We start from the raw sequence: 26,612 nt of genomic DNA, 5'->3' as shown, positions 1-26,612 counted from the left end.
CGTTCCGGACTGGGTTGGAGGTAATAAAAAGGTTTTTTTTTTCGATTGGTCCGGAGCCCAAAATGGGGTGTGTTGGACATGAGAATCAAACAAATAAAAAGGGTTGCTCTTTATGATGAAATTCTATTTGTCACGAACAAAGAAAGCCTTTAAGGTCTGGGGCCGGGGACGAAGCCGAATCGGAGACGAAGCCCTGCTTTCAAAAAAGCCTGATTTTCTCTTTGCAGTGAGGAAAAAAACACAACACCGTGAACTGCGCATGTCTGGCTTGCCAGAGTCATGTTTTTGTGATAATATGCTTTTTTGACATTGATGGCTCCCAACAATATATACGTCGAGCTAGAAAGGCACATCGTAGATGCCGTCGGTACCAGTCGCTTTTGTGTTGACACAACAGATATAGTGGGTTTTTTTAACCAAAGGAACTGTAATATCGATTTTGGTGGCGAAATGAGGTTTGCGCGCGGCATGGCACATGCAATATTTTAGAATATTTTGGAAAGCATGGTTCATGGTTGCAAGGACAGTAAGTTGTGTATTAAACGTAGTAAATTCGACAGTGATTTGTACGAGGAGCCGTTTATGACTTCATTGCAAAAGTATAATATATAGAACAAAATATATAAAGAACGAAAAAAATCTAGTTAATTACGGGTGTCCATCGAAACGATGACGACGTCACCCCCAATGAAGAAAGGACAATTAATGAAAAGAAAAATGAATGACGATGATACGGGCGCCTCGATAACTCCTCTGCACGGAGCCCAAACAATATATTGAACAAAACTCGTAAATATAGAACGAAAAAGATATAAATAGAATGGAACAAATATATATTGAACGAAGTTCGTATGTATAGCACGAAACAAATCTATAGGTCTATTGAACTAAACTCCTATATAATTAACATAGAACGAAATAAGTATAAATAGAACGAAACAAACATAAAGAAACAATTATAAAGAATGAAACACATACACAGAACTCATCGAGTGCACAGTATATAGCGAGAATTGATATAGTACGAAAAGTTGAAATATATAAAACAAAGCGCCACCTACTACGCCCGTTGCAATATTTATAGAACGAAGCGAGTTCCATAAAATATCTAGAAGCAAATGTTAACATCAGCTAGGGCTTTCATGACCATACTTGTGATAGCAAGTCTTGTGGTTGTACATGTACATGTATATATAGAAATAAGATATCAGCTTTCAAAATAAAAGCTTTAAAAAATTCGAGAAAAAAACTAGACATAGGAATTTAAATTATGTACACTTAAGATGGCGTCACCTGACTCATGATGACGTCATCATTATGTCACTTACTTAGGAACAACTTAACCTTAGCATCTTTGTCTTGCCTTCTTACAGCAATCTAATTGCATTTCATGTTAAATACTGGCAGTAAAAAAAAAGTATAAAATTTGAACATTAATAAAAAGTCAGTTTATGACGCCATCATGATATCACTTTGGAGTTTGCACACTAACTCTCACGATAATCGAACCCTCCCTTGTGTGTTTAAAAATTTTCATTTTCGAAATTTTGTGCAGAATGATCTAAAAATGTCTAGTACAAAACGAATGTGAAGATGAAAGAAATTGAAAAATCAATATATATATATAAAAAACACATGACGACGTCATCACGACGTCATCTCAATTTCCATCTTTAACACGTTCCTGACTGTAGATCAATGGATTAAACCCACGATTCACCCATTTGATATCTTGCATAGGCGTAAGCAGGCGCGGTTCTAGAGCCAACATTTTTTTTTGGGGGGGGGGGAACTAGCAGAGTGGATCCAAAACAAATTTCAGGGAGGGCGTGCTGAAATGTAGACCGGTTATTTTCTCCGGACACTTAGGCCTCCGAAAATCAATGGGGGGGGGGGGGGGGGGGGGCTCGTGCCATAGTTTAAATTGGGAGCGCTGATAAAATCCTACAATCAGGCACACTAGATATTAACTAAAAGTGTACAAATGCACCCTTCTCACGACTATTTAATTAGGGGGAGGCCGTTCGCAGGTACGTCACATTCTTACATTTGGCTAGTGATATTTTTTTATGGATTTTTTTTGGGGGGGGGGGGGGGACTGGACAATTTTTTTTTTGGTGGGGGGGGGGGGCTAAAGCCCCCCCTCCCTAGGGCCCCCCCCCGTAGAACCGCAACTGGGCGCGTAAGTAACTCTCTCTCTCGAGAAACATCAAGAAGTTATAAATGCATTTGGCATAAAATCCAAAAAAGATATCAGCAAAGCTATGACTAACCGCGGAGACACTTCCCCGGAGTTGGAGGTATCTATCAACAACAATCAAATCTAGTCTTGGCAATATTGGCCGCGCTACACCGGAGCATACCTCACGCGCGCTGTATTCAAGATAATGTTTCATTCTATATATAGGAATTGTGTCAATATAAGAAACACAAAGGTGCACTTGCAAGCATTGCATTACAGAAATTACATTACATTGGACCTTTAATACCAGTGTGCTATTAGTCCAACGCTAATTATTTTATGCAGGAGAATAACCCTCAAGGATTGTGCCACAAAATGATTTTTTTTTTGGGGGGGGGGTGTCTCCAGTCTTGCCTTTTTATGGCATATATCATAACGGGATATAATGGAATTTGAGACAAACACCTCGATTTGGTCGATGAAGTAAATGAGCATCGATCATCTTGCATGGTTGTGAAGCTTAGCCAAGTGGAGACGCGGTGATGAAATTAATTAGGTCCTTCAAAGATATGCGCATGTGCGAACCAAGACGAAGTCTTCATGAGTGCAAAGCTAGAGTATTGACTTACCAAATGAAGCACAAACACTCTGAGCTTTCAGCATTACGGGTGTGCCATCCGGGTGTGATACCTATCCAAAACCTTCTGATCTGCGTTGATTCGCACAACGAAATAGTTTAAGTCAACTCAGAATAGTACAAATCTTACTAACAGAGGCAATAGGCGACTATACCTAGTGGCATTTCATAGGTGTTACCTTTTTTTAAACGGCGTCTCAACTTCATAATTTGGAAAGTCCTACCATATTGCCACCCTGGTTGAGGTTGATCAGGTTGCACCACCATGTGGATCGGTCCGACTCTGGCCGTCCTTTCGTGGCTTATCGTGCCCCTACATGCCGCCACGCCGTCATGCGACGGGCCGTTATCCCGCGCAGTGGGCATGGATCGCGTCTCGCGTAACGTGGCGTTGAACAACCATGTGCTCAGGAGCTGCACCACCAGGTCTTCGATCGTCTGCATGGCTGCCTGCCTCCGGCAAGATCAGTGCGTCTCCATCAACTACGAGGGCGCCGGGGGCACCTGCGAATTGAACGGGAGTAGCATGGAAGCGCACCCAGCCGACGTGGAGGTACGAGATGGGTGGAAGCACTACGGTAACTTACCGGGAACAGTGGCCGAGGAGCAGATATGCCAAACCGTAAGTACAAGCAATATTCCAACGAAGAAGAAATGTGCAAAATGTGCAACCTTTAATAAGTTGGTTTGGATCTCTGACTCAGAATATTCTTCAGCAGCATACGTCAATTTACAGTATTATAATTTTTATACATGCAGTGTGCCGATTAAATTTAAGTATGCCTCAGGAAAACTGAAATTATTTTTTAAAAGGTAAACAAAAACGAAACCCAGATGGAAGGACCAATTTTTGAATGACTTTTTTTGCCTTTTTTTTGATTTTTACTTTCAAAATCTAGGATCATATGAAACCCGGTCATTAAGCTTTCGTTTAGTACAATAATCATTCAAATCACTCATGTACTTTTCAAGTTACCGAATTTGTAAGTGCTCTTTCAGCAAAATGAAAACAATTCCTTTCAGGGGATTCATGTGAAATGTTTTCGTTTTGCTGTAAGAACACTTACCGTAACTTAACACGTACACGAGTGCTTTGAATGATTCTTGTACTAGAAGAAAGCCCATTAATTGCGCTTTCATACCCTAGATTTTTGCAGTGCTACAATCAAAACATTCACAAATTGGTCCTGCCATTTGAGTCTCGTTTTTTTTTCTACTCACCCTGTATTGTGTACCATTTGCAAAAACGCTGTTCATTTCGACAAAATAAAGCTCGCCGAATCTGTCGTGCATATAACCAAATGAGTCACAGTGCCTAAACTCCGGAAAAAATCATACAATTTGTACTCAGCGGCGTAGTCAGGGTTCCATAATAATAAAAATAATAATAATTAATAATTCATTATTTTTATAGCGCAAATTACATTACGTTGCTCACCTTAAACATTTTTTTTAAATACACTTAGAAAATAATAAATTACTTGATATAATACAAAGCTCCATTAAAATGCACATAAGGAAAATACAAAAATACAGAAAATACGTTATAAAGTTACAGGTAAAATGGTTGATAAATATTAAAGGTAAATTTAAAAATATAAAAATTCTGAAAACAAAGAACATTGCCGACACCACTTATAAACAACCAATAAATAAGAAAATATGTTAACACAAATAAAAAAAACCGAAAGATAACCAAACAAAGAGAATTTAAACATAGGTAAACAATATTAGTAAGACATCTTTTAAAAACAATCAAAGGAAGTAAAGAGGCAGCAGCACCGACAAATTCACACCCAAGAAATGATAAATACACTGCAAAATATCGACTTACACTGAACACTTACCCAATTTTGTTTCCATAAGGCATCACTGTTAGAAATTACAAAGACCTAACGAGATGGTAATGGTTTTCACCATAGGTTGGCTAGTGGGATGGGGGGGGGGGGGGGTGGATGCTACATTGGGGCGCGCCCAATTTCTGTTGAACCTGAATAATCTATTATAGGACTTATTAATTTCCAGTGGGGGGGGGGGGGGGACGACTAGGGGGGCATGATTTGTTTGTAGGGGCGTGCACGCCCTCCCCCACCCAGCTAACACGCTCTCCTGTATCTAACGTAACTGTGGCTGCAGCTGCACGAAGTCAATAGCTGTGTGGGACGCAACCCTTATAACGAAGGTAGTATATGAAGAAGAAGAAAAAAAACAGTTTCCAGCCAGTGGCGCAGATTTCTTGTTACAGGTGGGGGGGGGGATGATTTTTGAAAGGCCATCCTTGTGTGGAACGCGACACGGCACGGGGTCCAAGAAACCGCTTAAGGGCCCCCTGGTGGGTTGCAGGCGCAAAGCCCTTGCTAGGGGTTGAGGTACCCCCGCCCCCCCCCCCCCCCCCGGAGCCCCTGGGGTTTACACAATTTTAGGTGCAAAATGGTGTCAAAATTCAACCTTTTCTTGAGCTTGAATTGCAATAAATGATAATAATTAACACCTTCAAGATCAAGCATTAACAAATACAAAAAGATCTTCAAAACTAAAATTTCTCATCCAATGTATTTGGAAGTGTAGGCCTAAGCTATATTTGCACAATGGAGCTCTGGTCACAACACAAATAATGCCTATGCATTATTTTAAGTATAATTATTTACAAAATAATTAATGCAAAATAATGCCTAGATGCATTTTGGTAAGGTATGATTAGAATGTGATTTGGTCTACACTCTACAAAAACTATGAAAACATATGGTGGACAATGTTGTATACCTGACGACAGTGGCGTAGCCATGAATTTTTCAGTGGGGGCGCTGGGGGGACTGGAACATTTCATGGGGGGCGTTATGTAGGGGCGTCAATCGCTTCTCAAAAGTGGGGGGGGGGGCATACCTTGATCAGAACTGATGCGAGTGCGAAGCGCGAAGCCCTTACGGCGTGGGGGTTCGGGGACCGCTAAAGGGCCCCGAAAAAATTGGATTCTAGATGTTCTGTGGTGTGATCTGAAGCAATTTCTTACCACTTTAACCAATAATTATCGCCCCCCCCCCCCCCACCGTGGCTACGCCACTGATTTCAAGGAATTATTATTTAGCTTATATGAATGGAAGAAAAAGTTTGTGCGTGGCCGATTTGCGTGATATCGCTGACTGAAACTGTGTGACCCACGGACCACCTGTCTATAGTACGTGTTCCGTGGTGTGAGCGAGCAGTGCAGTGGGTGTTAATACGCATTTTAGATTATCATTATGCGCTATGTCACGCCGGTTGTAAGCTTCCTGGTCCGCGGTCGCCGGTCGAAGGGTCGTTTCTCAGTGGTCATCATGTGGATCATTCGCGACTATTTAGATTTAGATAAATAATAATTTTTTTAGAAACTCAAAATATCAGGGGGGGGGGGCGACTGGGGGGCGACAAGGTTTCATGGGGGGGCGGTCGCTCCCCACGCCCCCCCCCCCGGTGGCTACGCCACTGCATGCATGGGAGAGTTGTTGCGGCGGTCCTGTTTATAATCCTCTGCTAATGAATACATGTACATAAAATGGTGCGGCTTATACGATGGTGCGGCTTATACGCTGTGGCCTGAATCTTATTCTGAAGTTTTTGGAGCGCTGCGGCTTATACACAGGGCGGCTTATATTCCGAAAATTACGGTAAGCGAACGACACTTGCACTTGCTGGGCTGCGTGGTGCTGGCCTGTCAAGGGGTATTGGCAAGTTACGGACCCTGCCCAAATTAGTACGCCTGCCTTTAAAAAGTGAGGGGGGGGGGGGATGATTACATTGGTCATCCCCCTCCTGGTCAAAAGGTGGGGGGGGGGGGGGAATATATCCCCCCATCCCCCCGGGATCTCCGCCCAATTCCAGCAATGGTTTGGTTCAAACCGCACTTGACCGTAAAATGGTAACTCTTCTTTACTTATAGCGGCACACCATTAAGGAGGTCCGTTTAAATGATAAGTTTTAAGAACGCCTAGGCAACAAAGACAAGCAGAATGAAAATATGAGTCAAAAAGTATACTTGTTATAAAACTTGTTAATTCTCAAAGGCTCAAAGTTTATAATATTTTTGGCTTTCGACACTATTCTCAATTCCAGCTCACAAAACTAGTTTCAAGCCAAATTTCACTCTACTCCCATTTCTCAATTCTAATTCCAAATCCTACATGCCAAGTTTTAATGTCCCTTACTGAATTCTAGGAAGGGGGGGGGGGGGGGGCTTGTGCCATACTTTCAATTGGGGCGCTGTTCAAATCCGACAAATATCAGCACATTACAGAATAGTGTAGAAATCCCCCCGTAACCCAGTGCGAAGGCGGATATTAGTAACATTTTAAACTCCATCCGTGACGTCAGTCTATTGTCCTAGCACTCCATTATTTTGCACGAATGGAGCGTTGGAGGCGATACCTTTCCACTCTTTCGGATGGTGTAATGCCTCCATCACTCCATTCCTACAAAATAATGAAGCGGGAAATTGAGAAACCACCCAAATGGCACAATTACTTTGCAAATTTACAACTTTACTTAGCCGTTTCTCAAATGAAAATATATGCCTTTTCTTATACATTTTCGTACAATATTTACGTGAAAGTCGGGTGTTCAAAACGTCATATCCTACATCACAGCAGTCAACAAATGTTAAATATTTTTTTCCCGTTCAAATTGAACAAGTCACCCCGATCAGTTTCTGCGCAGATTTGAATACAGTTTAATATCATTGTTCAATTTACTCAAAAGAACATTCAATTTCGTTTTTCGAGCACGCGACCGGGAAAATACGGCAATCGCATTTTAAAGTACGCTCATTTAAATAATTGAAACTGTATAAAAGAAGCATATGTTACTGACATGAAGCATGTTTAAGATTAAGATAATGGAGAAAAAAGTTAGAGACATAAAAATGGCCCGATCGCAACTAAAAACTAAAAGATCAAAAGGTAATAACGTACATGTATGGTAACACCGTAAAAAAGAGGACAAATGATCTACTTGGTAAAATTTTGCCTAAGTTTATGGTTTATAGGTCGACTTTCATCTACCATGTTTGATTTTCTATTCAGTATTTAAACATGTTTACAAACTGATAGCAAGAAGTGTTTAGAAAAGTGTTTAATTGCTAAACACATTTTTTCGTTTACCATTTTGAATGCAGGAAGTACTAAATAGAAATGCGTAGAGATTAAATCGAAAACACGATTCTTATGCAAATAACTCTGAGCCAAACAGACTGCTAAATTTAATGATGTCGAATGACATAATTTCAATTTAAGATCAAATTAGGTTTTGCCCTTCACCGACGTTTTAAACACTGTATACTCAGTGTGTTACCTCCCGAGTGAAAGTTGGAAAAAATCACACAATTTAAGATGTTTTCAACATCCCCTTAACATGACAACGTCAGGTCTGAAATGAAATTGAATGTCTGCAAACCTATACGAACCACGGGAATGACAGCAGGGAGCTTATTCGCATCAAATTAGCCATTATCAACATGAATTTGAATACTAACTTTGCGAAATTGGCTGGGAAGACCTATATTAACAGTTTCGTGTTAAATGTTTGCAAATGGTACACAACACCTTTAACCTACACTAGCTAATAATTCCTGAATTGTTATGGGCAACCAGACCCGTGAGAAGCCTCCCACATAATCGGTGATTCCTCTGAAATACTCTTTCTTAACATATTTTACAGATAGTCTCTGAAAGTCGGACGACCATGGGAACAACACCCCTGTTAACGACCAAACAACTAACAACCAATCAACCGACAACCAATCAGCCAACAACCAATCGGCCAACAACCAATCAGCCAACAACCAATCGGCCAACAACCAATCAACCAACGACCAACCAACCGACAACCAACCAACCGACAACCAATCAGCCAACAACCAATCGGCCAACAACCAATCAGCCAACAACCAATCAGCCAACAACCAATCAACCAACGACCAACCAACCGACAACCAATCAGCCAACAACCAAGCAGCCAACAACCAATCAGCCAACAACCAAGCAGCCAACAACCAATCAGCCAACAACCAATCAACCAACAACCAATCAACCAACGACCAACCAACCGACAACCAATCGGCCAACAACCAATCAACCAACAACCAATCAGCCAACAACCAAACAGCAAACAACCAATCAGCCAACAACCAATCAACCAACGACCAACCAACCGACAACCAATCAGCCAACAACCAATCAACTAACGACCAACCAACCGACAACCAATCAGCCAACAACCAATCAACCAACAACCAATCAACCGACAACCAATCAACCGACGACCATCCAGCCAACAACCACTCAACCTGCCACCACACAAGCTACGACTTCAGTGCCAACCACCGAAGTCTTCACAACAGGTAATCATTGATATATACGTGAGAATTGACACTATAGACCTTTATCATGCTGCCACCATTTCAGTCATGTTCCCTGTACTGAATGATAATGTTTTTTGTTTGCAAAAAGGAACCAGCAATTTTTCCTTCCAGCCTCACTTTGATTACGTTGATTTGAATGGGTAAAAACCACGATGGCCGCAACATGATAATGGTCTTTACCTTTTATTTTACCAACCAGCAGTTTCATGGTGCACCATATCAAAGATTTAAAATGATTTTTGAAGCGATGATGATGATGGTAATAGTGATGTTGACGATGATGGCGATAGTAAGGATGATGATTACTGATAATCATCTCTGTGCTTGTTGTGGTAATGGTGAGGCCTATCACAGTCAATAAAATGTGTTGTATAAAATTTATGTTTTATTTGTAAAGGCAACCTTTCGTAATGGGTCTAAACCGCTTTCAGAGTCAACAAAATGTGTTGTATAATAGTGTCTCCTTTTAAAAAAAAATTATTTTAAACAGCATACCAGCCTTTCGTAACAGGCCTTAACTGCAAGGTCGCGAGCCAATAATGTTGTCCCACCAAACAAATTAGTCGATTCTTAATCCACATAAGTCGCTTTATTCGAAGACACGATATAACGATTTTTCCCGAGAAGACCGCTGCCAAGCGCATGAACCATGGCTCCGTTGACGTGCAGACAATTAATTAAAACATGATACCGCACTCCAATAAATCAATACTGGAAACACTATAAAATACTTTATATTCTACGCAAAGAGCATCATTAATTATGAACTGATGTGTTTTAATGAAGAAATCATTTGTTCAAAACAACTTTTGAGAGTGAACGAATCGTTAAAATCGAAATAAATATGTGATATAATCATATCCGCCAGTGACCCGGAATGAGAAACCATATTAGACCCTATAGTGCATTAATAAATGCATTTCTTGGAAAATAATGATTAGCGATGTTGTTGTGATGTTCGTAGGATTTGGTACCTTAAAGGGAATATACATCATTTGCTTTTACTGTAATTTTCAGAAATGGATGGAATTGGGGGGTTGGAAATATATAGCAAATATAGTTACACTTTTTTGAGGTTTTGGGTTCGAAAATGCTATAAAAACCCAAGAAAAACAATCATTTTCCTGTAGTCTGGTTCCCTGACTCCATATATTAAGAAGAAACAGAGCAGTTTACATACATTGGGGAATTGTAAGGTCAGGGAACCAGTCTAGCTGGCTCGTACCCGTTCATAGGTTTGTAATCGATTGCAAACAAGTGCGATGGTCAATTGGGGCCAGTATTTGAAAAAAAAAGCCGATCAGCGTTGGAAATTGATACAAAAATACCACTTTTCTTGAAAATGACAGTATACCAGGTGCCAGGATTTTACAGGATGCTTTACACCGTCATTCACTAACAGTCCAGCAAGGTATTTCAAAATGATTTGGTAGTTTTATTTTTTGATGTTTGCAAATGTTGTATTTTCCCTTTAAAGAGTGGAGGGTTTTTGGTGACATAATTAAATGGGAAAGGTACCTATTTTGAGAAGAAGATGGTTCTGATTGGTCTTCTCCAGACGATCAGAGCACACTGTTCGAAACGTCGAGTGTTTATCTGCCGATTCTTCCAAGGACATCATTCCGATAATAAAGAATAGAATCTTTCCTTTTCCATTATGTCATCATAGAGTCATCATTGTTGAGATAATAAGCTTGTTTTAGTTCAACCTTGCAAACTGGAAAATAAAAGTACGTCGTTAAAGGGAAATTACAACATTTGCAAACATCGAAAAATAAAACTACCAAGTTGTTACGAAAAAACTTACTAGGATGTTGGTAATGACAGTCTAAAGCATCCTGTAAAATTAGGGCACCTGGTGTGAAGTCATTTTCAAGAAAAATGGTACATTTGTATACATTTTCAACGGTGGTCGGCCGATCACCGTTGGAAAAACCTAACTTTTTTTCAACTTTGCTGATCCAAATTTACCGGGTTTTTTTCAGTCCAAATTTTGTTTGCTATTGATTCCATGTTCATGAACGGGTGCAGGCCAGCTAGACTGGTTCCCTTACCTTACAATTTTCCGGCATTTTTTGTGGAGTCAGGGAACCAGACTACTTCAACATTTTTGTTTTTCTTGGTTTTCCAGCCTTTTCGAACACAAGACTTTTAACATGTCAGTGTAACAATATCTGATCTATTTTTACTAACCCCCCAAATAGTTAATTTCTGAAAATTACAGCGAAAGCCAATAATGTACATTCCCTTTAAAGGGGACTGATAAAAACAGTTGTTCAGACCAGATGAAACTGTTACAAGAAGTTGTTTATGAATCACATATTGGAGATAGTGTGACTTTCATTTTGCTTCAGAAAAACCTCCCGTGGACTGTTGGGACATACACGCCAGTTCACCCTTACTTCCCAGTGGCGAGTACGCCGTGTATCCTGCCACGCACAACGGACCTTTGCAAGTCTATTGTGACATGGACACGGATGGCGGAGGATGGACAGTGAGTAGAGCTTTCTCACATTACCGCCCGTCCACTTGAGGGCAGCGGTGACCGCTAATCTCAGCTAAATTGGGGAAGAAAGCGAAGATGTCCAGCATTGTTGGTACCTTACCACTATAATCATTGTACGTTTCGTGCGCATGACATGCGCAGGCGGAAGTGGTGACCCGGGGTCAGTGGCGTATCCAGCTTTTGTTGTCGGGGGGGGGGGGGGCAACGAAATGTAGACATGTTTTTTTTTTCCGGACTCTTGACCTCCGTAAAAACAAAAAGCCGGGGGGCGTAATTTTTTCCCTAGGAGGGTTAGGGGCAATGTCATGAATAATTCAGTTTTTCCTTTGAATCATTGCAAGACTTAGGTTCTCGTTCTATTTTTCCCTTAATTTAAAATTATCTCAGTGATAAATTTGGAGAAGAAAAATAGCTGATGAAAATGAGCAGCGACGAGGTGGATTCGAACCAGGGATCTTTGTATCCATAGCTCATCTCGCCATCCACTAGGCTACTGTGTGGTAGCTCGACGACAACCGTTCTTTAAAATGCTTTAATGTATTGTAACTAGTTGAGTAACTAACAACAATGCTGTTGATGTCATTGTCCGTTCTCATGGATACATGAATTATTCATGACATTGCCCCTAACCCTCCTAGGAATAAAAATTACGCAGCCGGGGGACCTATCTTCCAAATGGGGGCGCACTTCAAAACTGACCACTAATGTGCATACCGGATAATATACAGCGCTTTTCACGTCGCATTGTAAGGGTTTTGGAGCTTGGCTTGTAAATTTGTTTTATGTCAAAGCTCTGTAACCGTTGATGAAAATAGTTTCTGAACAAATATCTTTCACAAAAATCTGCATGGAGTGGGGGGGGGGGGGCAATTTGTGCCACCTGCCCACCCTCTTGATACGCAAATGCCCTGGGTCACTGGTTTAACAAAACCCATCAATGAGATGTTGGGTGTTGAGGGTTTTGTTTGTAACATTCGTTTTCCGTTTTTCATAGTTTGAATAAACGTAGACGTGAGATAAAACATTTTAGCTCCATGGCACCTGCAATTTTCACCAAAAGGTGTTCAAGTGCTGGCAGTTTGATGTTGGTTGTGTAAGATCCTTCAAAAACAGGCTAAAAATCATCCTGGGTCTTGTCCTTTTTCGGGGCGAAGCTGGAATTAAAAGGAAGGGGTTTTCAGTTTAAATTATTAAAAGTTTCATAAATAAATGTATATACAATAATTGCTAAGACAGCTTTTTGCCATCTTTTCGAATTCCCATCAGGTATTTCAAAGGCGCATTGATGACACTCAAGATTTTAACCAGAACTGGGCCAGCTACAAAGCTGGCTTTGGTGACCTCTCCGTCAACTTTTGGCTGGGCAACGACGCCCTCCATGAGCTCACGACCCAGCAGGACTATCAGCTGCGGATCGAGCTGCAGTCTTACTATTCGCAGACTACCTACACCAAGTACGGTTTGTTCACCGTGGCTGACGAAGCTAACAAATACCGGTTGACCGTTGGCCTGTTCTACGGCTCCTATGTAGCAGGTTTGTGCATTCATTGCTTGTGTGCCTTGAATTGTGAAGGGATTTGCCATGAGCTCTTAGGGCCCACCTCAATCCACATCCGGGACGATTTCCGGAGAAAGTGCAGGCAGAATCATTCACTTTGTCCGGAAGAAGCTCTGTATTTGTCCCGGGCATGTTCCAAGGAATGTTTCATTAGCAACCTGCTTGACTCACCAAATTCGCAAAGCTGACATACCGACGAATATTAAAGCGAAAACCCTTAATGTTTCGATAATAACCCTTTTTGGTGTATATTCGAATTGAAATAGGAAACGTAGTATCCTTCAGATAAACTTATTTCATCAGATAAGTTATACGATATGTTTTTATTTGATCGTAAACGTATTCGTCAGTTTGTCAGATTACAAAATCTCCCATAGCTGATTGTTGTTCACAGTGTTTGTATGCGTCAGTTTGTCTGATTACAACTTTTCGCGTGCGCGATGTATACAGTGCGCGCGCGAAAGTGAGTTGTGAACTTGTGAACAAACAGAACGACTGGCTATTGGAGATTTTGTTGAAACAAACTGACGAATACTTTTACGATCAAATAAACACATATCGCAAAACTACATGTAGTTCGTTTAACTTTTAGTGAAATTGTATGCATTCTACATGTAGCGTGCAATATTATTTTGATCATAATAGATAAGTAGAAAATGAATTGAGTCTTAAAAAGTCACGTGACGTTTTGATAACCACAGTAGTATATGCGTTGGTACTTTGAAGCACACCTTACATTAGATGGTTACCATTAAAATTTCGTATTCGACACTATTTAAAATTCTGAAGGCCTATTGTTTGTTATGACTAATTCGTCACAGGAGGGACTCCGAATCTCAAAATCCAGACAAGAATTAAGAATTTTGGAATAAATACTTGAAAGATCAGCCTTTAAAACCACAAAAATAACAAAATCTCAAAATCGCCAAAGTGGTCGATTCGCCAGTTTGTCAGCTCTACGACGCAATACTTAATTGCAGGAAGATTGAGGGGAATTTGTTGAGAATCCTGCAACTTATACCCGATACAATGTCCGCAACTTGTACACGATACAAGTCTGCAACTTGTCCGAAACTCGTCCCGTATATAAATTATTGAGACGTACCGGCCCTTAATTGACTCTATCATTCACTCCAAGGTCGGATCCAGAACACAATTTTTTTTTGGGGGGGGCCAAAATTTTTTTGGGACCCCCCAAAAAGTGGGTCAAAAAAATTACGGCGTGGGGTTCGGGGCCCGCTTAAGGGCCCCGAACATTTTTTGGATTCTAGATGCTCTGTGGTGCGATCTGAGGCAATTCCTGACCACTTTAACCAATGTTTTTTTTGAGGAAAAGATGGTGGTGTACTCATTGCCTGCCTTTATTGCGATGTCACATTAAAAAAAAAAAATTGGTCTCGTTTTTTTTTTTTGGGGGGGGGCCATGGCCCCTTTTGGCCCCCCCCCTTGGATCCGCCCTTGATTCACTCAACTCACCAAGACTGCCTTTGAACGTCCTCATCAGCAGTCGAAATGCAGGGCATCACTTATTGGACGCTGAAAGGAGCATAGCGCAGCATCCACGCTGAGTCTCGTTGCAAGACGTATACGAATTTGTACGCATTCAGCTAGTCATAAGTTCATACAATGTGTAATAAGCGCCATACATCGGCCCTTCTGTGTGGGCAAAAGATTCAGTATAATAATTATATACTCCTACTCACCATGCTTCGGTGACCCCTACGGTCTTTTAGACAACATTGTGTGTACGTTGGGCAATAGAGTGCAATATGGTCCACGATTGACCGAAGGTCCACGATTAACGATCGTGTACAAAACTTATGGGAGGTCTTCCTAAAAAAGTTAGTACAAACAAAAAAGGGACAATAGGGGTCTACGACTGAAAATGTTTACAACTACGTTTGTTTATGATGTTAATCGGGGACACACACGTGCAACATCATCGATGGATGGAGAACAGGAGCCAAATCGAGGACTCCTAGGTTGAAAAACGTGTACAAAACCAATGAGAGCTGTTGCGAAAAAGGATAAAGTATAAACAAAGGAAAAGGAAGAGGAACAAAAGAAAACCTCGATTTACACCATTGACAAACGTGTACAAGCATTACATTCACTGTTTGTCCTTAAAAGAGGTCCACATAAACCCTAGTAGCAGCGACGTCGACGTTGTGTGAACTTTCTCACGTCCACACAGTGTTTTCCCCTCTCTAGAAAACAGGCTTAGAGGCATTTTAGGGTTAGCTTTATCCGTGGCAAAATGAAGAGAAACTGTAACGTCGGTGCCGGGTCGCCGGCAGAGGGCGCCAGCACGGACCCACGGTACAACCGTAGCGTTTGGACCCCTGCTGCTTGGCCAGGGAGACCCGTTGCTGGACTGCGCCGAATCAGTAGTGTGACATTTTTGAACAAGTCTTTTTGTTGTGAGTTGTAAAAATGGAAAGAGCCTCGTGTAAGAAAGTGGCAAGAATAAACGGCTTAGAGCCCCGAAACCCTGAAGAATAGTATCTGTGGGTTTCCTTCGTCTGGTGTGTGACAACCCAGGATCCGGTTGACGTTATGCCGGTGGCGGAGTAATTGCAGAATACCCCGCCACTCGGAAATACACCCCTACATTCTCTGGCTACGAGGTTGGAATCACTGGAAAAAGAAACAATTCAAGTCCATGCCAGCTACGCGGATACTGAGGAATGTGGGGGTCCATTATGTGAGAACGAAGCAACACAAAAGGAATGGGAGTTGCTGAAAAAAATTCTAAGTCCAAACCAACCACCCTGTTGGCGGCTACGCGGATACGGAGTGGGAGTGCAATGGAGCATGACGCATAGTACATACAAGTAGCGCTGAGAATGTTTATTGAGGTCAACCAACCGTGACCTCGTAGCCGGCTACGAGGTGGATAGATCGAGTGGCGGGGTATTCTGCATTTGTGCCTTGGTGGCAGCGGTGGGATGTCTGAAGGAGAAAAAAACAGGTAGAACTTTAAGGTGTTTTTTGCCATGAATACACCATGAGATACAGTGAGATGGCCAGCAAAACGTTCGTCACGTTGGATGACTCGGAGTTGTAATTTTTCAGGGTTTCGGGGAGTCGGCTAAGCCTACATGCTAGGTCCCACGGGGAACCGCTCCGCGCTGAACACGGCGGCGTGGCAGACGTTCCGTTCCACTCGGAGCGTTGTCGGGCTGTGCCTGTTGATGCGGCAGTGGTGGGTCTTCGTTTTGGTACGCCACGGGATGATTTTGCCAGTACGCCTAGTGCCGAGTCTCATGGGGAATCGACCCGCACTGTACACGCGTCGGCACAACAGGCGCTCTGTTCCATTTAGAACACTGCCGAGTTGTCGATGCAACATGCGTGGGGCTTCGTCCGGAGACACCCTGTGTCTTCTGCACCAACACAAGTAACAGGGCCCACGATGGAAAACAGCCCCGTAACACACACATTCATACCGACTGTGGATCGGCTCCGCACTGCACGAGTCAATGGAGCGGAGCCGGTGCAGTTACTCCGCACGAGAGTCAATGGAGCGGAACCGGTGGAGTGGCTCCGCACGGAAGGCAATGGGGCGGAGCCGGTGGCCGGTTGAGTAACGTTGCTCTTCACGGGAGTCTACAGCTGTTGCTCCGCACACGTGTCAATGGAGTGGAGCCGGTGCAGTTGTTCCACACGGGAGTCTGAGGAGCGGAGTCGGTGGAGCCGACAGAGTTGCTCCGCACCGGAGTCTGTGGACCAGAGCCGGGGGAGCCGATGGAGTTGCTCCGCACGGGAGTCTGTCAGTAATGTGCTGACATGAGTAGGATGTCAGGATGCGGCCACGCGTATAGTTAACCCAACAGCACACGGGACTCAACAGCAAACAATCCGGTTAATATAAGTCCGGTTCATACTTATCGCGACATCACGGCAAGTAGTCTTGCTGCAAGTTCGCAAAAACTGAACACCTTTTAACTCCGGCAACGTTTCATGACGTCACATTTGCTTCGGCTTCGGTATTTGCTTGGAGCGGCCTTTCAAAGTATATAACGCTACACAGTACAAAGCACGCGTGATGCTAGGCGAACCAAATTGGCTTCCAGTCTTTATGTGCCAATTAGCGAGCAAGCAGCCTTCAAATTACGCGAACGGCATGTCAAAGAGCAGTTATAGTCGACCTCATTTCCAGGGTGTCGATCATTACGCTGCCATCACTACCTGCTCTCTCACCCTGGTATTGGATCATTTGCGTATCTTTTTTTTGGATACGTATTAAATTGAGGATAAGTCTGGTGCCTGCCTGTACTTTACATCGGCGTTTGTTTTTGTACGTGGTGTCTGGAGTATAAACATAATAAATTCGTCACGACGTGAGTTACGAAAACTCTATTTTTTTCAAAGTTGAAAGGTTAAATTTTACAATATATGCAGTATCTCAATTCATAGTAATATGAGCAAATTGGAAAGGAAAGGTTTATTATTGAGGTGTGGACGTTATAGTTACAACTAACGTGAGAACACGTAATACACGTTGGAAATAACAAGACCAACTACACGATATATATCCATTTACCTGCTAATTTGAATCAGGATTCCTATCGGATGCGAAGTTGACAATAAAGTAAGTATTTTTGGTACATACGAAGAGAAATGAAAAATGGCATAAAGTATGTCACAAATTAATACCAGTTTTAAGCCACATTTTAAAACAAATGAAAGTGAGGCTAGAATGTTTAAATAGTCTGGCACCATCCTATTTGACAGTTCACATTTGACAAAATACATTAAGGGAACACGACAAAATGCTTTCTCGTGAATACGGTCCATAGGCTACGTACTTCACAATATCGACAAGCTTGTCGAAAAGCAAGTCCGTCCAATGGGAGCTCAAAATTAAGTAAGGTCTATAGATCTTAATAATGCCCACAATCTTCTTTTGCAGATGATTCGATGAATTATCAGAACGGAATGGCCTTCTCTACATTGGATCAAGACAACGATGTGGACGTACCACGACACTGCGCTCAGTCGTTCCTCGGCGGCTGGTGGTATACTGCCTGCCTGTCCAGCAACCTAAACGGGCCATTTGTAAACGGCCCCAACGTCCCCCAGAACGCACAGGGCGTCATATGGGGCTCATGGCTGACCGTCTCCCAATCACTGAAGTTTGCCGAGATGAAGTTACGCCCCGTGTCAGGTAAAAAGAGTGTGTTTAATTTGTAGAACATTGGTTTTTACGTGTACGTATACCCGCCTTTTCTGGATAAAGAGGGGTATATTGTCCATGGTAGTCAGGATTTGTGACTTGTGATTATTGGGTCTTGCGTTCAAATCCAGGTTTTGGTCATCATATTGTGTGTCAGTGCAAGCTATTTGCCTCTGGTCACAAAGAAGTATAGGTAACAGGGAGAGTAAACTCAATCTCATTAGCCGTTGAGATACTGTAAACAAAATAGGATGGCGCTATTCGGCTTGGGTAAATACATGCACAGTAGCCTACAAGGACTCGAGTTTACCCAAACGAATCCTCGCTCACGATTTTTTCTGTCATGTCTCAAAAAGGCTAACTCCTTATCAATGATTTATTTTACCTATACAGTACATTTTATTTAGTTCCTAGTAAATTTCGTACAAATGAAATTGTCTGCAAAGGAATATGAAGGTACTTTGTCACGCGTAAAGGTGGGCTTTGGGAGCCTATAAACTTGTGCTTCGCGGTGATGCACGGCCGAAAGACTTGTGCTTAAAAAATTGATGTGCATATTTAGACAGACACAATGTAGTTCAAAAGGAAGGAGACACATTATAATTACGTATTGCACGAATTATGTTTTGATATTTTGTTCAATTTTGAAATTTAATCACCTTATCCAAAACATGTGTCTTTGCCAAATTTCATTTGACTGCATGAGATACTTCCCTGCGTGATGTTCACTCTGTAATATATCGTCACCGACACCACGAAGTAACACCCATCTACATACCAGTAAAAACTAGCAACGGAGAAAACGGCAACTAAAGTTGAACGCCTTCTAAAACAACACTTTGCGTCAAAACGACAGAGTATTTTCAGTTGGGTTTCTCGTTGTGGACACTTGATGAATTGAATTTATTAAATCTGCTGTTTTTCACTCGTTTGTGTATTAAATAAACAAGAAATAAGAGAAAAAAGGTGAGTGTTAGTTCGTGAAACCGAAAAAGCTGCGAAACTGTAAAATTTTCGTTTTCACGAAGTAACACTCTTCAATGTATTTAACACGAGGAAAGTGCAACTTCAGGTCAGCGCGCGCGCGCTCATACAACTTGTTAGAAGAAGAGTGTTACTTCGTGAAAACGTTTTTGCTCACTTATGAGCAAAGTGCGCGCCATGCATTGCAATGGAAAATGGAACTTGAGTGTTACTTCGTGAAAACGAAAATTGTCACTTTTGCGAAAAAGTTGCCATGGATACTTAGCGTAATTATTAAAGTAAAGCTCTTGAAGCTTTGAAACTTCGTGCAATGGTAGGCCTTGATGAATAATGTTTAAAAATCCAAAAAACTGAAAATCGAAAAAAATATGCTTTAACACGGTAGAGTGTTACTTTGTGGTGTCGGTGACGATATCCGAAAGCGTATAGTTATTCCACCCCTTTCATCCTTTAAACGACGTTTCCAGCTCAATCGGTACCTAAAGATTGCTGGGACCACAAGTTACAAGGACAGACTGCCAGCGGATTATACAACATCTACGTGACGGGAAAGCCCCAGGCCATACAGGTGTACTGTGATATGGATGATGTCGGCGGAGGCTGGACGGTAAGTCTTCGCTTGACACAGCTCTGGGCGAGGAGACATGGAAAAGAACCGAATTCAGAACCGGCATACTTAAACCTCAATCTAGACTGAAACCTAGACTGAAACTCAGTATCAAACCTTAAAGCCTAGACCTAGACCCAAGCCGAGAAATGCAACCAGAATCAGACCAAGACTAACCTCCAGACCTGAAACAAATCTAAGGATGCCAGAACTAAAGAGCCAGAAACTAAGAAAGACAGAACTAAAATCAGAACCACACCAGTGCTAGACCTATACCAAAACAAGATCAATTGCAATCAAAACCAGACAAAGAGTGGCAGACCTAGAACAAAACCAAGAACCTGAATTAGAATCAGAGCCAGACGTAGTGCTATATAGACAGCAACCCGAGTCAAGAAATAGAACTAAATGCAGAACCCGTTCAAGCTCAAAGAACAAAACTAAGGAGCAAGAGAGCCAGGACCAGAATCAGAACCATATAGACCTAAACTAAGAACTAGTAGTACCACAATCAGAGCTAGACAAAGTGACAAACCTTGACCCAAATCCAGAGTCAAAACGAGGAGAACCAGACCAAGTGCTAAACCTAGACCTCAGAATCGGAACTAAATTGGAAAAAATAGACCTTGAGACCTAAGAATACCAGAACTTGACTGAAACTTAGAAACCACACCCTAACTTGAGGTTTATACCACTCGTAGGTTATTCAACGTAGAGTTGATGGCAGTAGAGACTTCTATCTTTACTGGGCGGACTACAAGGCAGGGTTTGGCGACCCAGCCGACGAGTTTTGGTTTGGCAACGACGATCTGCATCTCTTGACCAATCAGTCTTCGTATCAACTGACAGTGAAGATGGAGAGCTGGGACTTCGTGATAAGATATGCCAAGTAAACACGCTGAAACTTGTATTTACGTGGTTTGGGTTTTAACGCTTAAAATATTGAAACCGAAGTACAAATTGTATTACTCTTGAGACGTATGAAGGTTTTTATAGGTTTCCCGGCCAAGTTAACAGATTTGGCGGCCAAATTGGCGACCAATCACCCATTTTCGCACGAATTTGAATGCACGCTGACTCTGAGATCAACATTCAATTACCTAAAATCACCAATCAATTTCGATGATTAGAAGCATGCGATTTCACATTTTAATCATGCAATTTCAACAATAGGGCATTCAAATTAAAATTGCATAAACGAGCATCCAAGTTCGCCGGAGCTTCCAGCTGTGTAAGTTTGGTCATTCGAATTCACCATTAAGCAAGCATATGTGAAAAGTAGTTCGAAATAGGTCCATGGCGTTCCGTCGTTTGTTAGAATAAGATGGAGTACTTTTGTTCCAATTTGGAAATATAGACGTAAAAACCCGTCTCCCACAAGACTTTGCCACTACTCAGATCACCATGCAAACTATTAGATTGAAGCACTAGAAATATCAATATGCCAGCTCATGGGCGTTACATGAGAATTTCAACGTTTCAGACCGTGGCCGTTTGATGCCCAAGACTATCTTGAACTTGCAGACAATGTTGACATAAACAGATATCTACTGCCAGGTCAATTGTAGCAACATATCTGAGATCTGGCAGTCGGCAAAGCCTGCCAAGAGGAGGGGCCAGAAACACACACATGTAATACGACATGAAGCAGAAATAATGAAAAGGTGAAAGAAATGAAAAGACTCGCATGGTATACCGTCTTTTATTCTGAATGAAAAAAGTGCTAAATGGAATGCGCGGAAATGAAAACGAAAACAAGAATCTCATGCAAATAACCTTAAACCAAACAAACTAGAAATGTCCGGTCTTAAAGCGAATTTGAACGCCTGCAATCTAATACGGACCAAGGGAATGACAGCAGGGCGCTACTTCGCTTCAAATTGGCCACTATCAAGATGAATTTGAATGCTATTTTTGTAAAATTGGCCGGGAAACCTATAGTAGTCATTACAAGAGGCTTCTATCTAAGAAAACGTCTCTATGAATCGTAGAGCTCGGATAAGGCGGATGGTTCTGTCGCCAAAGTAACCAAACCTGAATGAGTCTTGACTTATAGGAGTAAAGAGAGTATTATTCTGTTATGCACGACGCTGGAATCCACCCAAAGCTAGATTGTAGAGAAAAAAACACGATTGCATGCCGTAGAAATAAGAACGCTTGCCTGAACTCAATGAAAATGTAAATGTTTTCAACTTGATTTTGCAGCTACGAGCATTTTTCGATAGCAAACGAGGCTGACAAGTACCGTCTCTCAGTGAGCGGATTCTCCGGAAGTTCGGGAATCGGTGAGTAGGCCTAGTATTGTCATCAGTTGTTATTTTGCCATTTAGAAATTGGCAGACTTGCATTCGACTCACCAAACATCGAGTCCGATTCTGAGTCTGAGTCACTTTTACCGAGTCCCGAGTCCGAGTCCCGAGTCATGCACATGGGCGTTGCCAGGATTTTTGTCTAGAGGGGTGCAGAGCAAATTTTCTCTTAAAAAAATCCCTGTACATCTCGAGCATATTCTCTATGCATTTTTCACTTTTTCGAGGGTGGGCAGGAGAACATTTTCCCACCCCAACCAATAAATGAACAACAATATTACTTCACACCGCTTTTTCTTTCTTTTTTATCCGGGGGGGGGGGGGGGAAGGGCCCCATTGCCTTCTCCCCCTCACGACGCTCATGGCCAGGAAGGTCGAAGGTCTTTTTTTTTTTTTTACAGTTTTTCTCTGATTTATAAACTGGAAATACATGTATAACATGTCAAATAAGGCAATGCATCAGTGTCTGGACAGGATAAACTGGTACCGAATACTATAAATCTTCCATTTACGCAATATCGATCAAGACGGACGCTGATTATGTTTCGACACATGGATTTCTCCATCGGAAGCAGGCCAGCCGCATGCGCAGTGTTACATCTACAGTACTTTGATGCAGCTCTTCTGAGATCTGCACTGTACACATTGTATCCCTTGCTTAGGAGAGGATCAGGATCGTCTTCAGAATGTTATTTGTAATTATTTGGACAAAAATGGATTTGTGGTAATTTTGATCGAGTCCCGAGTCCGTAGGGTCGAGTTCGAGTCTGAGTAACGTACGAGTAGTCTGAATGAGTACCCGTTGTCAAAGTAGCCCTGTCTCCGGTCCAACGTCTGAGAATGCAAATTTATGCAACCCAGCACAAATCAGCTAATCGGGGTCGACTTTACTAAATCGTGACGTCATTTCATTCCCAAATCTGGACCAAGATTGTGATTAACGATTGCGATGCAGAGTTGTTTTTATTTTTTAAATACGACGGCTGGTCGCGCATAGATTTACAAAACCTTTAGACACGACCGTAATTGGCCGGCTCATCGCGTAACATATCGTTGCCTTGCTCGGAATTCACAGTGTAAAAAAGAGTAATGATGTCTTGTCTATGGGTTTTATTTATGGATATCCAAGACAAGACCTTATATAGAAAGCGCCCGCTGAACAGGCATGCGGTTGCTAAGGCAAAGCGTCCGCTGTTATTAGGGAAAGCTAATCCGATTACGTACTTAGACGCTATAGCAGAGCAGTGAAATGCATGCACCACAAAAACATGGCCTTTTGAACGTTGTATTTATCAGAAAATATGCTCAGTATGATTGAAATGTTAAAAATATAAGAGAAAAAAGAAATTCTAAACTTCATGTCAGTGAAAAAATCTCCGTCATCGATGCCGAAACGTCAGTACTGGTTACTGGTATAGCTGACCTTCAAGTCTGGAAGAAATCGTTCGAAAACGTCCCCACATCTATGTATTTATATCGATTTGTAGGAATTTCTTCAATTTGTTATTTCACGTTCAGTTGAACACTTATATCTTCTAAGTATATTCCGAATTTCTGCTAAATCTGTTACAACTAGAACTGTCTCCATAGAAAATTTGGACGACGATTTTCTGCTGTAGGCGCTACGGTTGACCGATGGTAGATTATATTCATGAGCGTCACTCGGCGTGTTTTGACGTGGGTCTCGGTATCGACCGATGGAAGCCGGCAAAAAGGGTGATATTTATCAATACAACTCGTGAAGGGGGGTTTTCTCCAAATTTTCACTGCACACCATAATGGATAGATACCTTATTAATATTCGTGAGGTTTGAAAAGATTGACGGCTATTGCAAACGTCAGCGTTACAGCTTTCAAAAATGCACTTAGCCAGGCCTATTTTTCCAATTTCAACGAAGAGTAATGAACATATCACAACGATTTTTAGCACATACTTGGGTCATTATAAAGGAAATAACTCCTGGAGAAATTAATTTAAAAAATTTCACCCGCCAACATAAACATGTCTGTGTACATGAAGTTTCATTCAAAATAAAGTGTTATATAACCTTAAGAAATCGCCCTTCGCAACCACATGATTGTGAAAGGTCAGAATGTCGAGGTCAAGACGCAGTTTTTTTTGCATATCGTCCGAATCAGCTCACATATAATAGGCACTTGCGGATACAAAGCATTATAGTCACGAGTCATACGAGTCTGAAAATTGGTAATCATCCTGCACCCTACCTTAATATAGCCTTGGTGAAGGCGTTCGTCATTATTCGTCCGTACGATATTTAGGGCTCGAGCGCCGCGCGCTGACTGCTCGCTTTGCGGCTCGTGTACAAATACAGCGCATAGTCGGGAAACTGTGACCAGCAAATTAGTCTGGTTCCCAGTCCCTGTTAGAAGAGTTTTCTTCCAAAAAACCCAAAATATTGTGCCTCTTTTTTTATAGGTGACTCTCTGGGCCCACACAACGGGTACATGTGGTCCACCCAAGATCAAGACAACGACATCGACCTTGGCAGACATTGTGCCCAGCACACAATGGGTGCCTGGTGGTATCACAGCTGCGAGCACTCTAATCTGAACGGTCCTTTCGTGGCCTCCCCGGGCTACTTGGCAAGTGACGCCCAGGGAAGGGGCATTATTTGGGGCACCTGGAAGTTGCAGTCCTACTCCTTTCCGAAAGCCGAGATGAAGGTGCGGCCATCACACATGGGATTTTCTTTGTAGGCCTATAGTAACAATTAAGGACATGCGTGCGAATCTCGAACAAACATTATGTTATGTAAATAAGTGAATAATAGTGTAGTGGAGCAGATGTGAGCATTTAGTTTCATACCGGGTAGGGGCTTGGTCTTTTACTAAGCCATGGTCTGTTCCTCAAAAGTAAAACCGATGTAAAATTATTTGCTTTATCAAATTGTGTATAGTATTTTCGAACTTCAAAACCTACTTACCTTTGTGAAGAATACATTTTTAAAAGCAGAATTATGTGTGTCTTGATTGAGGGGCCACCTTTATTATTCGCTGGTTTTAAACACTTCTCAGCGGTGTTCAAACAGCGATTTAAAACCACCCTCGTAACTTGCTCTCGACCGATAGGAATTAAACTGTCTCTGGTATTTATAAATTGGTGATAAAGAAAGTTCATGGTATAGAGGCCGACATGTTCTCATGTGAGGGCGCACTGTGCAAGCCCTCCATAGACCCCTGGCTTGCACTTTCCTCTCACTGCGGACATTTCGGTCTTTGGTTTTTCTGTAATATGCATAAAAAGTTGGTATGGTTGTTATTTTCCATTTTGTATATTGTGTACGTGTCAAGCTTACCCCACTTTCAGTGCAGGACGGATAACTAACTATGAAGACAATGACGTACAGGTAGTTATACTAGAAAATCGCTCTAAACACATCACTCTATAATTTTCATTTTTTGGCTCCTACTAAATACATTCTAGACTTATGAGATCGAAGGTTTGCATGGTCAAAAGGTAATAAGATAAGTGGTTTACGGTCGGTAGCACCATATGGTAAATCTCTGTTGTGAGTATGTGTGGTTCTGAAAAGAACCGGAAGGAACTCGGACACTATGCTCTGCCCGTCGTCAGGACCTGTACTTGTACGTATCTCCTGACGACAGGCAGAGCATAACGTCCGAAACATTGAGTCCCCTTCGGTTCTTTTCAGAACCACATGTACCCACAAAAGAGATTTACCACATGATGCTGCCGCAAACAACTTATCTTAACTACATTCAATTGTTTAATTAACTGATGGACCGAGGTCAACAATTCCGCATGCGCACATTGTGCGCATCGAATGTACCTGCGCGTCCATTGATCACAGTGGTGAGTTACCCACAATGCATTTCGACGTTTGCTTTTGTGAAAGAGTCGGCGGTCACCACTGCAGCGCCATAGGGCAGTGGGTATGGGCGATTTTTCCTCTTGACTAGCACTGTATTTTATGAACATTCATTAGGCTTCATACAGGGTGTTTCAAAAAAAAGGAAACCCAACTTCAAAGAATGAGTATGGACAGACGATATGTTTACTGGCTATAAAACTGGTATCATCTGAAAGCGTAATCTCTATGCTTTTCAATGATACCGTCTTTAGGTTTCCTGAGTCATGCATCACCGAGCATCATTGTCATGAAAACTGGATTCAAAAATGCAGTTGGTTCACTTTCATAACAAAAAACCCACCGGGCACTAGTGTGCCTATTGTTACGGAAATGTCTATGAAATGGCTTGAATGTCAATCCTCGGGA

The 26,612-nt window shown here is 41.9% G+C and overlaps 1 protein-coding gene across 1 annotated transcript; it reads left to right on the top strand.

Annotated features, from left to right (window-relative positions):
- Positions 1 to 2,969: 2,969 nt before the first annotated feature.
- LOC119735768 lies at positions 2,970 to 25,914 on the top strand. Its single transcript, XM_038209691.1, has 9 exons — positions 2,970 to 3,441; positions 8,970 to 9,189; positions 11,565 to 11,704; positions 12,983 to 13,250; positions 18,190 to 18,444; positions 19,905 to 20,044; positions 20,746 to 20,933; positions 22,250 to 22,329; positions 24,791 to 25,914. Exons 1-9 carry the CDS (start codon positions 3,085 to 3,087, stop codon positions 25,069 to 25,071), a joined length of 1,929 nt encoding a protein of 642 aa, XP_038065619.1. The 5' UTR covers positions 2,970 to 3,084; the 3' UTR covers positions 25,072 to 25,914.
- The last annotated feature ends 698 nt before the right edge of the window (positions 25,915 to 26,612 follow it).

This window comes from Patiria miniata, unplaced genomic scaffold, assembly GCF_015706575.1.
Source record: "Patiria miniata isolate m_02_andy unplaced genomic scaffold, ASM1570657v1 HiC_scaffold_10, whole genome shotgun sequence".
Lineage (NCBI taxonomy): Eukaryota > Metazoa > Echinodermata > Asteroidea > Valvatida > Asterinidae > Patiria > Patiria miniata.
This window is presented reverse-complemented; position numbering and strand designations above follow the sequence as displayed.